This window comes from Peromyscus eremicus, chromosome 4 (assembly GCF_949786415.1).
Source record: "Peromyscus eremicus chromosome 4, PerEre_H2_v1, whole genome shotgun sequence".
NCBI classification, from domain to species: domain Eukaryota; kingdom Metazoa; phylum Chordata; class Mammalia; order Rodentia; family Cricetidae; genus Peromyscus; species Peromyscus eremicus.
The window spans coordinates 100,335,688-100,353,186 of NC_081419.1; the positions used below are offsets into that span (position 1 = coordinate 100,335,688).

A 17,499-nucleotide genomic window follows, 5' to 3' on the forward strand; every position below is an offset into this window, starting at 1 on the left:
GTGTGTGTGGTGTTCAAACACATCAAATTCCATGCTAAAATTCATTACTAGGGAGGCATGGTAGCACATGCCTTTAATCTCACCACTGAGAAGGCAGAAGTAGGTAGATCTCTGTGAATTTGAGGCCAGCCTGGTCTATATAGCAAGTTCCAGGACAGCCATGACTACATAGCGAGACTATCTTAAAAAAAAAAATCATAACTAAATATCACTTGTATCCATACATTTTAGCAAAACCTAGGTTGATGCAAAGTATCATAAAGTTTATGACACTCAATACATGCTTGATCAACTAATGTAGTTTGCTTGGATTGTTTTCCACTAACTTAAGAACTACAAGAAGCTGTTGAGGAGGTTCTGCCAACCCTGAAAAAGGATGGAGTGTCCGTCTTTTACGTAAGCAGAACGTCTAACACAAATGGCGTGGACACACTACTGGACAAAGTGGATGGAGTATCGGCAGAAGCTACTCCGGAGTCATGGAGGTCTGAAGTCACTTTTGCCACGCCTGCCATATACATTTACACTTCGGGTACCACAGGTAAATAAGAGAGGATCTCCAAGACACAGGCCTGTCCTGGAAGAGCTAACAGCCCACTTGGCCTTTTAAATATTCTATTTCCCTAGCAAAACTTATCAGAGAACTAATGCTTCAGGGTATTTAGATCTCTCCCCATGAAAACTGACCTTATGTTATTACACATGATCTCATTTGCTTTTCCCCAGCTCTATGCACACCTACTCAGTTGCTATAAAACATATAAACAGTTAATCAATAACTACAAAAGTTGAGATGATGGATAAAATCTGGTCCTGAGTGGGCTGTTAGAAATTTTTAATGCTTATTGTATTTTGACCCTTTTATATCTAGAGTCTATCTGTAATATGTAATTGATATAAAGGGGACATACCAGAGGACAACTATGGGGTGATATTTACTTAAACGTTTGGACTGATTTCTCCCGTTTAGTAGTGATGTAGAGTGAGCCTCACACGGGTCCTAAAACACTGTGTGTCATCAAGTGTGGGAGCCTTCTCTGTGCATTGGCGTGTTATGAGCTGTTGAAGAAGCATTACAGGAACTGCTGCTTGGAACACACAATGTCCCGTGTCACTGTAACCAGCATTCTCCGAGGGACTCAAAGACATTACTCACTCAGCTCCCTCCTGCCCTTGCATCTGCCCATTTCATAGACTCAGAAACTTGTAAAGACATTAAGGACTTCCCGGGACAAGAAGTCAAGTGTCAAGACTCACCTTGTGGGCTAACTCCAGGCTCATACAGTTAAGATGGTAACACCCCCTGCCTAATAATGTAATAAACATTCAGCATCTGCCTACCAAAAGACAGGGAAAGTGTTTCCAAAGTGTAGTAAGCTGAAGCCTCCGGGATATGTGAGAAAAGAAGGCAGGAAGCCAGCCCCACATGTTGATAGTAATGAGCATTGTTACTATTGTGAGGAAATTAAATTATGAGTCATGCACACATTCTCCTTGTAATTAATCAAAGGTTAAGGTTGAAGGTTCTGTGGAACATGTTATCTCAACACCAGCCCACAGAATCTCTTTCCTTTGCTCCAACAGGCCCTCAGTAGTTATCTGATAGATTGCAGTTGCTAGGCCCCAATTTAACATGAATGCAGGTAACCCTTCACAATGTCATTTTTACTGAATATTTCCTTTAAATAAATGAGAATAAGAATAAGGACTTCTACCTTCATTTCCGAAGAGTAATAGAATGCATAGATGAGATTACAAACCTTGATTATAGTTGGGATGAAGTGAGCTTTTGGCTAAGGATGGGGAAATCCAGTCCTAACACTGAAAAGTATGGAGCTTCTTCGCAATACATGTTTTGGCAGGGAAATGGAAAACTCGTGTTTAGGGGTGTTTTCTAACACTCTGAAAATTAATTCCACAATTCAGCATTGATATTTAATGAGGAAACAGTAAGACTGATGTCTGTTTTATTGTTTTACCTAGGGATGAAATACCTGCATATTACTCTTGTGTAAAGTAATTAAATGAGTCCATTTAAGCACTTAGAGACCAAAGGTTCTCCCTATTCCTCCAGGGAACTCAGTATCACAAAATTATGTAATTGTTACAAAATATTCTTCTTGATTGATTAGTATAAAAATCTGAAATTAGGGAAAGTACTCAAAGTCAAGAAGGTGAATCTTTTTTTAAATGCAACTCTGAACTTTTACTATTTAAATGATTCTTTTCTGTGGTAAATACAATTGATTTGTTGATGGTTTCTTCTATTTCTTTTTTTTATTTTTTTATTTATTCTATGTGGTTTTCACATCATGTATCTTGATCCCATTCATTCCCTGACCCTTTGCATCTGCCATCTGCCCCTGAACCACACACCCCCAATAAAACAACATTCAAGAGGGAAAAAAAGAAGAAAATAAAATGAGGAAAATTTAGAAAGGGGGGGGGAAGGAATTAAAAATCTCATCGAGGAAGCTGCGGTGGTTTCTTCTGTTTCTCAAAGTTCCTATAGAGTGGGGCGTTATCAGGAGTTCAGTAGCCAGGGCGCTGACAAAGGAGATGGATTTGGGTGTGTTTTCAGTGACAGGCGGCTTACTGCCCACAAAACAGACCGTTCCCTGGGCAATGCCTGGCTAAGTGCTGAGTCCTCAGGGACCTGCCTGCCTTGCCACCGAGCAGAGTTGTCTCCTTGGGTCTTAAGCTCCAGCTCTGCCCCTGAGCAGTGACTCCTCCTCACCACTAAGTCAGTCTTCCAGGGAAGCAATGAAAGGATACTTTGAAAAGAAAGTCTTTCTTAATTGTGCAAATTATTATTAAGAAAATACAAGGGCACTTAGTTTAACACACTAACACTCCACTAGAAACCGTTGACACTTCTCAGATTGGCAAAAAGCCCAGTGTTTGAGAGTTCCTTGGCAAGGCTGTGAGGAAATAGTCTCATGTTTTACAGGCCAGGGAGTGAGTGGGGATCCCCCTCTTAACTGGCAGTGTACTCTTTGTATACTCAGATTACAAAGACATGGGTTTGGCCTGTAGCATCATTTATAGTGTGAATTGCCATGTGAACAAGGTAACTCACGGTGGCATCACTCGAAATAGCAAAATTATATAAACAAATCATAACTTTCTCATATAACAGATATGAGGCAACTGGGAGAAGAAATAAATGGTTGGATATGTGAGGGAAATCTACAAGTGTGGAGATCTTCCAAGAAAAAAAAACTGCACTATGTTCGTATTTTGAATGAAATTGGCAAATATATATCATTACAAAGGAAGGGATTAGTGGTCTACACTATTGTGTCTCTGAAACTTAACTTCCTCATCTGTAGGTTGGACAATATAGTTCGATTTATCTCTTAAACTGAAATTGTTGAAAATGCCTTACAAAATAGTGAGCCCAAGACAGGAATCCATTCTCTTCAAAGGACTAGTACATCATCTGCCTGACTTGGGACTGAGCAAACTATGCCTTGAGAACCAAATACAGCCTCCCCGTGTTCTCAGAAAAGGGCCACCGTTAAGCCTGTCTGTATGTGTACAGCTGCTCCCAACACACTAGCAGATATGAGTCAGCACAGCAATGACCATATGACCCCACAAAACCTAAAATATTTACTCTCTGGTGTTTTTGAGGAATTAAAAAACATACACACCCATGGTCTGACTGCTCACCCCCCCACCCCACCTTCAAGCAATTCTTCCAGTGTGACGAGAGGGAACTTTATACACCAGATCTCCCTCCCACACTATAAAAGGCCAGCCTGGCTCACTGATGCCTTCTCTTATGTCTTTGCAAAGGTCTCCCAAAAGCTGCAACCATCAATCACCATCGTCTGTGGTATGGAACTGGCCTTGTGCTGGCGAGTGGGATTAAGGCCCACGATATAGTCTATACCACCATGCCCCTGTACCACAGTGCGGCGCTCATGATTGGCCTCCACGGGTGCATCGTGACTGGTAAGCTCTGTTTCTCTCACCAGGCATCAGGAGTTGACACACAGCCAGTCACATCTGCTCATGAGGAAAAGCACATCTGGCTACTTTTTTGTCTACTAGAGACAGTCTTTACTCCAGCATTGATTACAAGGCTCCTCTGTGGTTCGTGAGCAAGCATCTGCAATCATTTCTATTTTCCCATGCCTTAACTGTTCTATATCTATATCTAGGGAGAAATTTCTTTTCTTAGCGTCTGTAAATAATTCTCCACCTACAGAAACGTGCGTGTCGCTCTCCGGCAGTATTGACAAGCTTCTTTCACCGTTGTCCTTACTCTTCATTCGTCCTTACTTCCACAGCTTCCTGGTCTTAGTCAGAGTAGCTGGCCTGCCATCAGCTCCTCTGTCCCTCTCAAACATCACCGTCCAAATAGGAGTCAGCATTGTGTGTCCCTTCAGGAGAATGATGTTTTTACCCATAAAGGTTCGGTCCCATATCCCCCTCTTCTCCCATGTGGCATTTTAAATAAGCCTTAAAAATAGACACATTTATTTGAGATAAAATATATAGCACATATGTGTATACATATATATTCGTGTTTATATAATAGGCTGGATGTTTGCAATTCTGAGCCCTGGTGGGATAGTGTTAAAGGCAAGGCCTTTGGAAGCGTTAGGTGGTGTATGTGGAGCTTTTGAACATTGGATTGGTGCCCTGATAAGCAGGTAGAATAGAGAGTCTCCTCACTGGCTCTGCCCTCCCCCTTAAGAGGACATGAAGAGGTGATGGCCATTCCCAGACCAAAAAGAGTACCCTTGCCAAACACTGGATTTGCTGATGCCTTGCTTTTGAACCTCACGGCCTCCAAAACTGGGAGAAATTATTACTTCTAGTGTAAGCTAGCCCGGCTTTGGTCACTTTTTATAGCACCTTGAACTAAAACTCATGGTCCAAGCATCTATTTCTTTCCTTCATCTACTGACTCATCTACTGCCTGGTGTCAGCCCCGCCCTTCAAAGCATGGCTGGGCACGGGCATACTACTGGATCTTCAAGGGCAGAGTGGTTGGGGGGCTCCTGAATAGACAAACAAGTACCTTCAGCACCACAGACACAGGCAAAAGGAGAAAAACATTTTTTAAAGTCTCTTCTCAACACTAGTCATCAGTGTGTTTAGGAGTGAAAATAGGCAAGTAACATGAAAAGTGGGTATGGGCTTCCTGTTGCTGCTATAACAAATCACCAGAAGCTCAATGGCTTCCAGCAACGCAGATTTGTTTTCTCGTTGTTCTGGAAGTCAGAAGCCCGAAAACCAGCTGTCTCTGGCTGGGTTGCACTCTCTCCGCATGCTGAAGATCTGTGTCCTGGTCTTCTCCACTTTTTTTTTTTTTTTTTTTTTTTTGGTTTTTCGAGACAGGGTTTCTCTGTGTAGCTTTGCGCCTTTCCTGGAACTCACTTGGTAGCCCAGGCTGGCCTCGAACTCACAGAGATCCGCCTGGCTCTGCCTCCCGAGTGCTGGGATTAAAGGCGTGCGCCACCACCGCCCGGCCTTCTCCACTTTTAGAGGCTGTCTGAATGCCTTGGCTCATGGTCCCTTCTTTCATCTTCAAGTCTTACCTTCCAACTCCCTCCCCCTTTACTTTTCCTCCTCTTTAGATACCCTTACAATTGGGTAAAGAGATAGTCTGGGAAAATCTTCCCACCTCCAGACCCTTAGCTTAGTCACATAGTCACATGCCTTGCCACACAAGGTAATATGGTCATGAACTCTGGCGGCAGCTCACTCTCTGTCTCTCTCTCTGTCTCTCTGTCTCTCTGTCTCTCTGTCTCTCTGTCTCTCTCTCTCTCTCTCTCTCTCTCTCTCTCTCTCTCTCTCTCTCTCTTCTCCCTCTCCTCCTAGGATCCCTCTTCCTCTCCTCCATCTCATAAGCCTCATTTGGGCACCTGGATTGTATTAGGATGATTTCCCATGTATCCTCTCCCCAGATCAGAGGCCCACATGGGTGAAAACAGGTCTCCATTATGCTTTGCACTCAGTATAAGAGGCACTCCACACATGTTCGGTTTCATTCATTTTTAAGTTTTCTAATTGGAGAGATTTTTCTGCGCTCCTTCCCTGATGTTTTCTGTGCTTTTTAATAGGGGCTACTCTTGCTCTGCGGAGCAAATTTTCAGCCAGCCAGTTCTGGGACGACTGCAGGAAATACAATGCCACTGCCATCCAGTACATCGGTGAACTGCTTCGGTACCTGTGCAACACACCCGCGGTAACACTCCCTGTGTTTTCGTGTCTTTTCACGATCAATACGATGTTCAAAGTTTCCTGGGATTGTGCCAGGCTTCTGCTGACTCATCTTCCTCAGTTCTGAGTTCAGATGAGTTGTCTGTTATAATAACATGCTGAGAGCACCCTTACCATCTAGAAAGACCTTGATGGGGAACAGTGACTGTTAATCTTATTGCAGTTTTTATTCTCTATCCTGTTACGTGTTTTCACACTTTCCCCTTCCCAGGTCCTCCTCTTTTCTTCCTGCTTGTGACAAGCCGCTGTCAACCCCACCTTAAATAATAGGTCATGGCCGGGCGGTGGTGGCGCACGCCTTTAATCCCAGCACTCGGGAGGCAGAGCCAGGCGGATCTCTGTGAGTTAGAGGCCAGCCTGGGCTACCAAATGAGTTCCAGGAGAAGCGCAAAGCTACACAGAGAAACCCTGTCTCGAAAAACCAAAAAAAAAAAAAAAAAAAAAGAATATGAAAATAATAGGTCGTATGTTAACCTATTTGAATCACTCCAGCAGAAGTCATCCATCTATGGATGGATAGATCTCCTGTTTCTGCCTCTCATGTTGCACGTGTGTGTCTTGCCTCTTGTCTTCCTGGGCTCTATAACTTTTTAATAGTTTTGTCTCCTTGACCTCCCTTACCCTCCCTTTCACCAAAGTTGTTCAGAAAACGTTTACTTGATGCTGTTTAATGAATAAATCTACCCCTAGCTTTGAAACAAGCAAATCAAATCTGTTTCACAGTAACTCCAAGGGTCTTAGGTCCACCCTGCTTGGAGCTATCCAGATACTTTGACAAGGTTGTTCACAAGAACTCCCCCTGTGCGGTCCCTGGTAGGTCCTTGGGACCTGACCAAGGTTTCTCAACAGAACCACAGGTGTTGTTTGGAGCCTGCTAAGCTTTGGCTGTGTGGACCTATTCTATGCCATACAGGACGTTTAGTGGCTTCTCTGGCCTTCATTCTCAAGGTATCAGTAGTGGCCCTCCCCTTCTGCTAGTTTATGATAATTACGATGTCTGTAGATACTGCCAAATGTCCCCAAGCAGGCAAGTTTGATCCTTGTTGAGAACCACTTGACTTAACAGTATGGAACATCCACCAGATTTTAATCCCTTTAAGCTATTCAATCAACAAAAAACCCAGCTCAGAGGACCACTGAGTTGGTTAGTCACTGTTGGTAAGCATCTGTTACATTCAAGTTACCTATGCGGTGCTGTGTGGCAAAGAAAGAAGAAAAAGACCCTCCCCTTTCCTCCCTCCCCTTCCCCGTTCCCTTCCTCCCTCCCCTTCCCCCTCCCCCTTCCTCCCTCCCCTTCCCCCTCCCCCTTCCTCCCTCCCCTTCCCCCTCCCCCTTCCTCCCTCCCCTTCCCCCTCCCCCTCCCCAGTCAGGCTTCCTCTCCTCACAGCACTCAACCTCTGCTCAGATGCCAGCTCACAGGAAGTCCCTCCTACCGATAATCCAGCTTGCCTTCCTGATGCTCCGCCCTGTCTTGACATCTCATGGCACTTACCCCACCTTGCACCCGTCAGGTTGCTGTCTGTCTGTCTGCCTTCCCCACTAGTGGAACTCCACGCAAAGGCCTTATTCACTGGTCCTGGGCGGCATGGAGATTAGGAACCAGCATCCCAGGCGCCAACACAATTTGCTGACTGAACCCCTAAGTTCTTGTTCTGGAAAAAAAAAAAATGTTTACTTGAGGGAAGTAATTTTTTATTTTCCAAAATGTTCAGGCTTAGCATACTTGTAATTTCTTGAAAGTTCAGCAGATGCATAAAGGTCATAATTATCTATGGGATAAATCAGGACCTTTTCCCTAACAGCATTTTCTACATATCCATCTATCATAACCCAGAAATAGGTCCAGAGTCTTTCTACTTGGCAATTCTTCTCTGCTGTAAAGGCATTCACCTTATCAATTAGAAGTCTCCTAGGGGGCTGTGTTCTATTTATTTTAAAAGGTCTCCTTTGAACTAGGGAAAATAAACACGTTTGTGTGTCATGTTTATGCTCTTCAGAGATAAACTTACACACTCTTGGATCTTTCTTCTTTTTTCTTAATGTTACCACAAATGCTGGGAAGCAGTGATGGATTTTACACTTTCAAAACACTGTGTGCTGTGAGGTGTAATCTGTGTACAGACTCTTGTCTGGGACTGGGCCTGAATGCTGTGGGTTTCCCCTGAGTGCTCCCTGTCTGCAGACTCCTTGTAAGAAGTCTAAGGAATGAACCAAGTTACTTCAAAAAGCCTTCAGTGAAGAAATTTTATTTTTATTTTTATTTTTTTTATTATACATGACCCAGATTCTATACACTTAGGGAGAAGTTTTTAAAGGGTCTTGGCACCTGTGCTTACATGGGAAAACACCACACATACAAAAAAAAATAATTACAAGATAGACTTGAAAGAACTCCTCAAACAAGAACTCAGGATCAGTGTAACCAGGACTGCCTCACCCTCAGAGCCGTTGAGAAGAATAGGCTGTCCTCAGAGAGGCTGACGCCACCAACAGACCTAATCTGGCAAACCAAGTGGCTCCCCTCAGCACGGCTCGTCCGGAGACCCTAGGGCCAGCACTGGAGAGTGGAGACTGCTATGGCTGTGAACTTAACCATGTTCGGTGGCTTTTCTGGTAGAGCAGAGGACATGGAAGAGTGAGAGCCCAGGAACAGCTCTTCAGGTCACTGGCTCAGATTTGACTCCCAGGAAAATACCCCATCAGAGCAAGGACCCTGGAGTCTGCAGGCTGTTCCCTGACTCCGCCATTTGAGCAGCAAGGCCCCCGGAGTCTGCAGGCTGTTCCCTGACTCCGCCATTTGAGCAGTATAGTCAGCCTTTCAAAATGTCAGCTTCCCAGCAGCCAACACTGGCATGATGCTATTTTTCCTTAAGTAGAGTCTGAATACAAAATGAGCTTGTGGACACAAAGCACATAGCTAAGCCTCTGTGTCTAGTAAGTGTGTAGCAGATGACGGCCATTGCTGTCATTATCACTGTGTTCTGATCCTTACACAGTCTTTGAGTGAATCAATGACATGGTGTCTAACCTTGTCCACGGAAGAGTTGAGACCTTCTTCTCTTACCACATTATTCAGTCTCTCTCGTCTGGGTTTTAATGAGGCACAGGATAGCAAAGCTATTGACTGAAGTGGTTTTAAGGTTGTGTAGTTGAATCTTCTGTAGCCATTCTGCCCATTTTCCCTTGTAATAGCTGGATCTTACCCTGCAGAGCATTCATTTATAAGGAAAGATCACTCTGCTTCACGTGTTCAGTGTGAAGTCGGTCCACTCCTGTGTTGTTCATGTAGTTGCCTAAAAGCGGTGTCTTTTAAAGAAAAAAATGTTTTTTAATTTCTCTTTTTAGGTTTATTTATTTAATGTGTATGGGTGTTTTGCCTGCATGTATGTCTGTGTCACATGTGTGCCTGATGCCAGCAGAGGTCAGAAGGGGAAGTTGGATCCCCTAGAGCTGGAGTTACAGATGGTCGTGAGCCATCATACAGATGCTGGGAACAAAACCTAGGTCCTCTGCAAGAACAGCCATGACTCCTTGAGGCAGAGCCTATCCCTCCAGCCCCCTCCTTTAGGAAAAAGTATACATTAATGCAAGATGTTGGTAAAGCTGAGTGTTTCGGTCCAATAGTTAGGAACTAAGTGATGGCAAGGGGTTCTCAGTGAGATTTTGTGTATCCGCTGGGGGTGTGACCAAGAAAAGAAAGAGAGAACAGGGAGAGGTGGATCCAGAAGAGTTCCAGGAGGCACAAGTAAAAGTCAAGATATTTGGAAAGGGAGGTAAGACAAGTGGAGCCCTGGTGGAGCTGGAGTGTCTTGCTTACCTCCCTAGAGATGTCTTCCCTTGCTCTGAGCATGTGATGACCTCTCAGGCCTCTTCATTTCTGAATCACCTGAATTCTGGCAGAAACAGGCCAGAGTGGTGTGTGCCAGCACAGGAAGCAGAGTAAACAGGGCAAAGCAGGAGAAAGAAGGAAGAGAGGAGAATCAGGAAGGTTTGCCAGAGGCAATGAGCGGTGATGGGAGCACGGAAGTTCTCCCGCTGCTATGCCAAGAAAGGAGTGTCTTAAATGTGAACATGACAGATGTGACTAAAGATTCTCACATGGAAGCGTGAGGTGGGAGATGGCGTTTTCAGTTAGGGTTTGAGCTGCGGTAAAGAGGGTTCATTGGAAGGAGAAAGGCCTCTTGCACAAAGCAGGCAGGTTAGAGCCTCCTTGTGTACAACAACACAGTAGGTGTGAAGAACAGGGACTGAGGAATTTTTGAAGATAATGAAGACCTTTCACCTTTTGGAAGTCACACAAAAACAAGGGAGCCAATGGGGAAATCATGCAGCTGCATTATCTAAAAAAACTAAGAGAGGGCTGGACAGAGTTCAGCAGTTAAGACCATTTGGACCAGAGTTTGATTCCCAGTATCCACATGGTGGATCACAACCACCCATAACTCTCATTCTAGGGGTTCTGACATCTTCTGGCCTCCTCCACCACCAGATATACACATGGTATACAGACATACATGCAGGCAAAACACTCACACATATCAAATAAATTAAATATTTTTTTTAGAGCTAAGAGATATTACAACCTTGAACTACATAGAACAGCATTTAAAAGATGGAGGGGACTAATGTAGTAGAGCCAAGAAAGGTAAAACCTAAGAAGCAGGTAATGTGATAAAATTTAAGTGGAGAGAGGTTCATTCTCTAAGAACAGTTGAATTCTGACAGCACCCTGCAAGCAAGAAGACAGCAGTGTGACGCCCTCAGAATCCTAAGCAAAAGTTATTGTCCATCTAGAATTCTATACCCAGCTGTATTATCGATCTGTTTTACAATAAGAATATTTTCAAACTGGGCCTTGTTTCACAGGCTTGTAATCTAAACTACTTGGGAGTAAAATTTGATGAATCAAGAGTTAGAAATGTAAACATTAAAGTTAGAAAGGTGGGGATAAGAAAAAACACTAAGAGTTAGGTGTGTCGGTCTCGGAGCTAAGGGCAAAGGGTTGGGACAGAGAAACGGAATGAGAACAGTATGCTTCATTCAAAAGCCCTTTCGGGACAAATTGACTTTTATACTGTATACTCTTCTCTCTCTTTCTCCTCTCACTTTATTCTTTGCTTTCTTTCTTCCTTCCTTCCTTTTTTTTTTTTTTTTTTTTTTTTTAAGACAGGGCCTCATGTATCCCAGGCTGGCTTCTGGCCTCAAACTCTGTAAGCAGCCTGAGGATGACCTCGAACTTCTGAACCTCCTGCCTCTGAAAAGTGCTGTCTGAAGCCAAATAGATGTGTGTTTGATTCTCAGAGCAACCCTTTTGCTGTCTGTGTCACCCTGGGCTCTGCACTCTAAGCTTTCCAAGGCTCTGTTTCCTCAGTTGAAACCTGAGACAAATACCTCACGATCTGTCTTGTCTAGTGGGCTTTAGAAACTGAAGTAAGACAGCACAGGCCCAATGCTGACACACAGACAAGCCCTCAGTGAAGAGCGTCTGCTTACTTTAATTCTCTGGGTCTCTGCATTCCTCCCAGGACACCCTGACCTTTAACCTTTTTAGTCACTAAATCCCAGTGGGAACCTAGGCCCCAGGTGTATTTGCCTGTCTATGCTCAGCTCTAATGTGGAAGCCAAAATAGAGAAATGTCCCACAAGTCAATTCCTTAGGAAAGTTGCTTAGGTGGGTAAAGAAGTACCATGTCCCCAGGGCGAGGAAAAGCGTGAGTCACACATCACTCTCAGCTGCTAACAAGCAAGACAATGTAAAAATTGGGCTTCTCAGAAGTTCCCGGGCCTCATATGTGACCAGAAATATTTCTAGCCTTCAAACTCCAGTCCCTTCTCCTAGTGTAACGAGATCCCTGGGCTGTACTGTGAAAACTGAGCCCATGGTATTATGATTGTAAATCCAGCTACCTGCCACCCACAGGTGTCCTGCTGCACCTGTGTGGCTGGCCAGCTGCCCACACACCCAGGCACCTGCACCCTTCACCCCTCTGCCTTTGTACAGATGCCCCAGCCAGGAGCTGCTGAGCATTCCCGGGTGCAGGTTACTTGTTTAACCACAGAGATTATACTGTATGCAAAACACAGGCCCAAGCCCTGTGGAGGATTCAGAGAGATGTTTGGTCTCCAAGGAGGGAGCATCTAACGAAAAAGAGATGGGCTATTAGACAAGGAAGTGAACAAAGTGTGTGGGTGGAGAACAGAGTGTGGGCAGCACATGTAATGTGTGAGGTCCTGAATTTACACATGGGAAGGCCTCTCTGCAGAGTCTAACAGGCCTGGGAACTGGTGAGTGCCACGATCAGGTGTTTCTTAAGTGAAAATACGTATTTTCCAAATATGGAATGGTTTAGTCTCAGAGTTCCCATGAAAGGGAGCAGAAAGGGAACTCTGTAAATCTGCCAGTCCTTTCTGAAGAGAATAACACTGTATGGGCAGGGGAACCCTATAATTAATGGCAACACTAGAGAGTGATTAGTAATTGGCATTCCAGGACAGCAGCCAATATAAGCCAGAACTGGCTCTGGCAAACGAACACACTCTCTACCTCCTGACAGGTCCTAAGTAATTGTGAAAGAGAACACAGTGACCTGTGGGCCTGTGGAGCTGATGAAGAGAGTATATTCCTAAGCAGGCAGAACACCCAGGACTTACACAGGTTCAAACCCCCTCAACCAACTTTGACTTAAGGACTCTGGCCACTCTCCATACATTGTCCTCAGAAAGTCCACTCAAGGGACCATTTCCTTCAGTGACAATCTCCATCTACCTCTCTAGCTAGAAAACCACAGTGGGCTTCACCACCTAAGTCTTTGACCAATCAAGCTACTTAAAAATCAAATCCAAACTTGCAGCTTCCTGAGGTTCTAGCTCCTTCTCCATGGAACCGATTCGAAGATTATTTTAGTCTGCTTCTAATTGCTGCAGTCCTTCCCCCTTAGGGGAGACCAGTAGTCTCCTGCCTCCCTCCCTCCCTCTTTCTCCCTCCCTCCCCCTCCCCACCCCCATCCCCAGGCTATATTCCAAAGTCCCTTCTCAGCCTAGGAGGTAATGAAAGATGCTGAGGAAGTTGGATTGCTGCAGGTTGAAGGCCAGCTGGGACAGCAGAGTGAGTCCTTACACAGAGCAACTTTTCCTTTCTGACTTTCATTTATGACAAAACTTCTTCCTCTTGGGCCGCCTGAGCAGCTAGAAGTTGGCTTACTCCTTCTCTTACGCTTCTCTTCCTTTCCAGACAGTCCATTCCATTGGTTTAATGGCAGCAGGTCTTGTAACCTGGTAAATGTGGTCCAGACTCCTCTCTAGTTTCTAACATTGTTGATCTTCAATGGGTTACGGGAAATACCCCCCACCCTGCCCCATCTCAGTTGAGTTCCCAGTTTTCCTCATTGCCACATAAAAGCTATTGCTTTACCAACCGAAACACCCAGAATCCTCCTGGTACCAGGATGTGTTCATTTCTGACAGTTTCCCATGAGCACGTTCCTTCTGGAAATTCACTGGCACTCACCAGCCCCATAAGAAAACGATTGACATTTTACACTGGATACGAATTAGATGTTGGCATTACCTGGTTCATCTGGTTGTTTCATCTTGCTTCAAATCAAAGTGGGAAAATATCCTTTTTTTAATTATTAAATCAGCATTCCACCTGTCGGACTATGGAGCTTGTGTTGCAGAGAGAGGGGTGTATGTCTGTGAGTGATAGACTAAGATGAATTTGTAATGACACAAAAATGAAATAAAATCAGGGCAACTACCAGCATAAATTAAATGCATAGAATCTGCAGTGAGTGCAGAAGTCCAAGCTCTCAAAATGTTAATGTTCCGTCTACTTCCTCTCCCATTACCACAGAAACCAAATGACCGTGACCATAAAGTGAAAATAGCATTGGGAAATGGCTTACGGGGAGACGTGTGGAAAGAGTTTATCAAGAGATTTGGGGACATCCATGTGTATGAGTTCTACGCCTCCACTGAAGGCAATATCGGATTTGTGAATTACCCAAGAAAAATCGGTGCTGTTGGAAGAGCCAACTACCTCCAAAGAGTTAAGTACACTGAAAAATTAGCGCAGCGTAGGTGACTTTCAGAATACAGACCTTTAAAGCTGTACCACAAAGTAGCATCAGAACTACCAAGAGAAACTTGCCCATTCTCTATGATGATGACATTTTTGAGATCATCTCATAATCATAGCAACTCATTACTTTCAACATTTGAAACCTATATGAAATCACCCTCCCTTCATTCATACTTGTACATGGGGGAAAAACCTTGTGGGTCACCTTTCCGTAAATGCAGTGTCACATTTCCATGAAATGCAGTGTTTCCCTTTCATTGAGGTGTGCATAAAAATCACATGGGAGCCAGGCGGTGGTGGCGCACGCCTTTAATCCCAGCACTCGGGAGGCAGAGCCAGGTGGATCTCTGTGAGTTCGAGGCCAGCCTGGGCTACCAAGTGAGTTCCAGGAAAAGGCGCAAAGCTACACAGAGAAACCCTGTCTCGAAAAACCAAAAAAAAAAAAAAAAAAAAATCACATGGGGGAGTTCTTTATGTATATAGGTTCCCAACCTCCTGGCTTTGGATTCATTTGTTCTGAGATAAGGCCCTTGGTGCTTTTAAAAGCTGTGCAGGGTTAAGACCAGCAGCCCGGACCTTCAAGAGAAGTGGGATGTTCTGATTGACATGTGTGTTCTCCTCGTGGGTCCACCAGAAAGATGTGTCTTATTTCTCTTCCCTCTCTCCAGCGTTTTGTTGCCTGGGGACCCTGCAGGTCTGTTTTCTTGATGGTCAGTCAGTCATTCTAAGGATAACCCACGGATACTGACCCTCCAGTGACCTGTACAGTCATGTACAGGTCACTCTAGCTATGTGTAAATATTTAAATGTCAGTAAAGCAAAAGTGTGAATTCAGTCGTCATTCACAGTAACAGCTGCCTTGCAGGCGCTCAGGGGGCGCATGTCAGTGACACTATCCTGAGCAGAGCAGGTATTTCCACCACCGTAAACAGTCCTACCAAGCTACACTTCTGTAGGCTGGGATGTTAGTGTCAGGCCAGCGTGAACTAGCCCAGCCGTGGAGACCAAGGCTAAACACTAGCAAGCTGGCAGTGTTGCTCCTGTTGACCTCAGAGAGAGGACTTCATTGGAAATTTGTTTCCTACAAACTTCCACTTATGTATGTGCAGATACACTACTAGCTCTTTACTTGCTCACCCGTTGGTTGTCAGATTTTTATTGTCAGTTTTTCTATACTAAACAAACACCTTTAAAAAGAAAAAGAATTGTTAAAAGTATTAAGGTGTCCCAGCAGTTAATGTGGAAAGAAGCATTAATTACAACCACAAGATTTTTGACATTCTTATAAATTAAATCGGTGTACATTGGTTGTCCAAAAATGCCACTCGGGAATTTTGAGTTGTTTTGTTTTGTTTTGCTTTTTTGAGACAGGGTTTCTTTTTAGCCCAGTCTGGCCTTGAACTCAGAGACCAACCAGCCTCTGCCTCCAGAGTACTGAGATTAAAGGCATGTGCCACCACCGCCCAGCACCACTTGGGTTTAATGGAGCTGAATTTGAGCTGGCACAGTAAACATGGCCGGCAGTTATATCTGGACACTGTTGTATTTGCTGATTTCCTTGAGTGGGGAAAATAATATGCTTAGTATTGTGATGGTATACATTCTTAACTGTCAAACTGTGTTAACGTGGAGTTGGGCTGTTGGTGCTCTAAATGTGGTTTCAGTTTTGTAGTACAGGGATTGAACCCAAGGCCTTGCACATGCTAAACAAGCATTTACCGCCAAGCCACGACCCAGACCTTTTAAAAACCTGTATTTTAGGATAAACTCTTACTAGGTTTCCCATACTAGCTCCAACTTGTGATCCTCCTGCTTCAACACACACACACACACACACACACACACACACACACACACACACACACACGCACGCACACGTGCACACACACACGCACACGTGCACACACACGCACACACGCGCACACACACACCATGTAGCTGGGATTATAGGTGTGTACCACCACCCCTAGCTATGATAGCCTTCTAATAACTTTATAGTCATGCCTGAAATAATCTTTGCTTTGATTCTAAAATATAATGAATAATGTGTCCCTGGTGATGAGGATACTAGCCATCTTATGGTAACATATTAATACATTATCAGATATGATTTTAAATCCATTTGTAATCTGTCCACCAAAAGATGGGCATGACAGCCAGGCAGTGGTGGCGCACGCCTTTAATCCCAGCACTCGGGAGGCAGAGGCAGGTGTATCTCTGTGAGTTTGAGGCCAGCCTGGGCTCCAGAGTGAGTTCCAGGAAAGCGCCAAAGTTACACAGAGAAACCCTATCTTGAAAAACCAAAAAAAAAAGATATTCATGAGAAAGATCCTAACAGTTTTATTTATAATAGACCAAAATTAGAAATAATTCAAGAACCCATTAAAAATATCCATTGACAGAATAAAGTGTAGTATATTTATACAAGAGAAAATTGAATGTCCAGTAGGTCTGGAGTTGAAGCTCAGAGGTGGGGCATTTGTAAAGCTTGTGCAAGGTCTGGGCTCTGTCTCTGGCATCACCCACAGCGATACCCCTGAGAAGAGCAGCAACGTGGGCTGATGTTCACAGACATAGTAACCTAAAGTAAGACATGCGTGCCCACACTTACTTACCAGGTTTAAAATTAATAGGTAGTGATAAAAGTCAGAATGGTGATTGACTACACAGAAAACAGAGAGCAACTTCTTCAGTATAATGAAAATGTTTTATATGTGGATCTGGGTGGTAATTACAGATGCAAAATTCCATCCGTGCTGTACACTGAAAATACATGTGCTATGGTCCTTTCTGCACTTTTTGTAATAAAGTAAGCATAGAAAAATCTACAAAGCTCAGTTGATGTACTCAAATGCTATTTTTTTTAATTTTGGCAGAAAGTTGTAAGGTATGAGCTGATTAAATATGATGTGGAGAAGGATGAACCCGTCCGTGACGCAAATGGATATTGCATCAAAGTCCCCAAAGGTACTGTGGACTTTTTGTGCAATTAACTGTGCACAAAATTATCTTGACTAAGCAACATTTAAGAACTAACATAGTATTACTAGCTGGCAAATTTTATTAAATGTAGTGGGGGAAAGATTTTTGTTGACATACTCTAAAAAATATATATAAATTGAAGGCACTGGCTTACTGTAACATATAATTATACTTTTAGGCTAGTTGAGCACCTTGCT

At 43.9% G+C, this 17,499-nt stretch overlaps 1 protein-coding gene across 1 annotated transcript in view; it reads left to right on the forward strand.

Annotated features, from left to right (window-relative positions):
• Slc27a2 (solute carrier family 27 member 2) overlaps positions 1 to 17,499 on the forward strand; it is a 39,768-nt gene that overhangs the window by 11,910 nt on the left and 10,359 nt on the right. Inside the window, exons 2-6 of the mRNA XM_059259562.1 lie at positions 332 to 541; positions 3,802 to 3,960; positions 6,081 to 6,205; positions 14,093 to 14,287; positions 17,197 to 17,287. Of these exons, the coding sequence (XP_059115545.1) occupies positions 332 to 541; positions 3,802 to 3,960; positions 6,081 to 6,205; positions 14,093 to 14,287; positions 17,197 to 17,287 (780 nt within the window). The remainder of the gene's footprint in view (positions 1 to 331; positions 542 to 3,801; positions 3,961 to 6,080; positions 6,206 to 14,092; positions 14,288 to 17,196; positions 17,288 to 17,499) is intronic.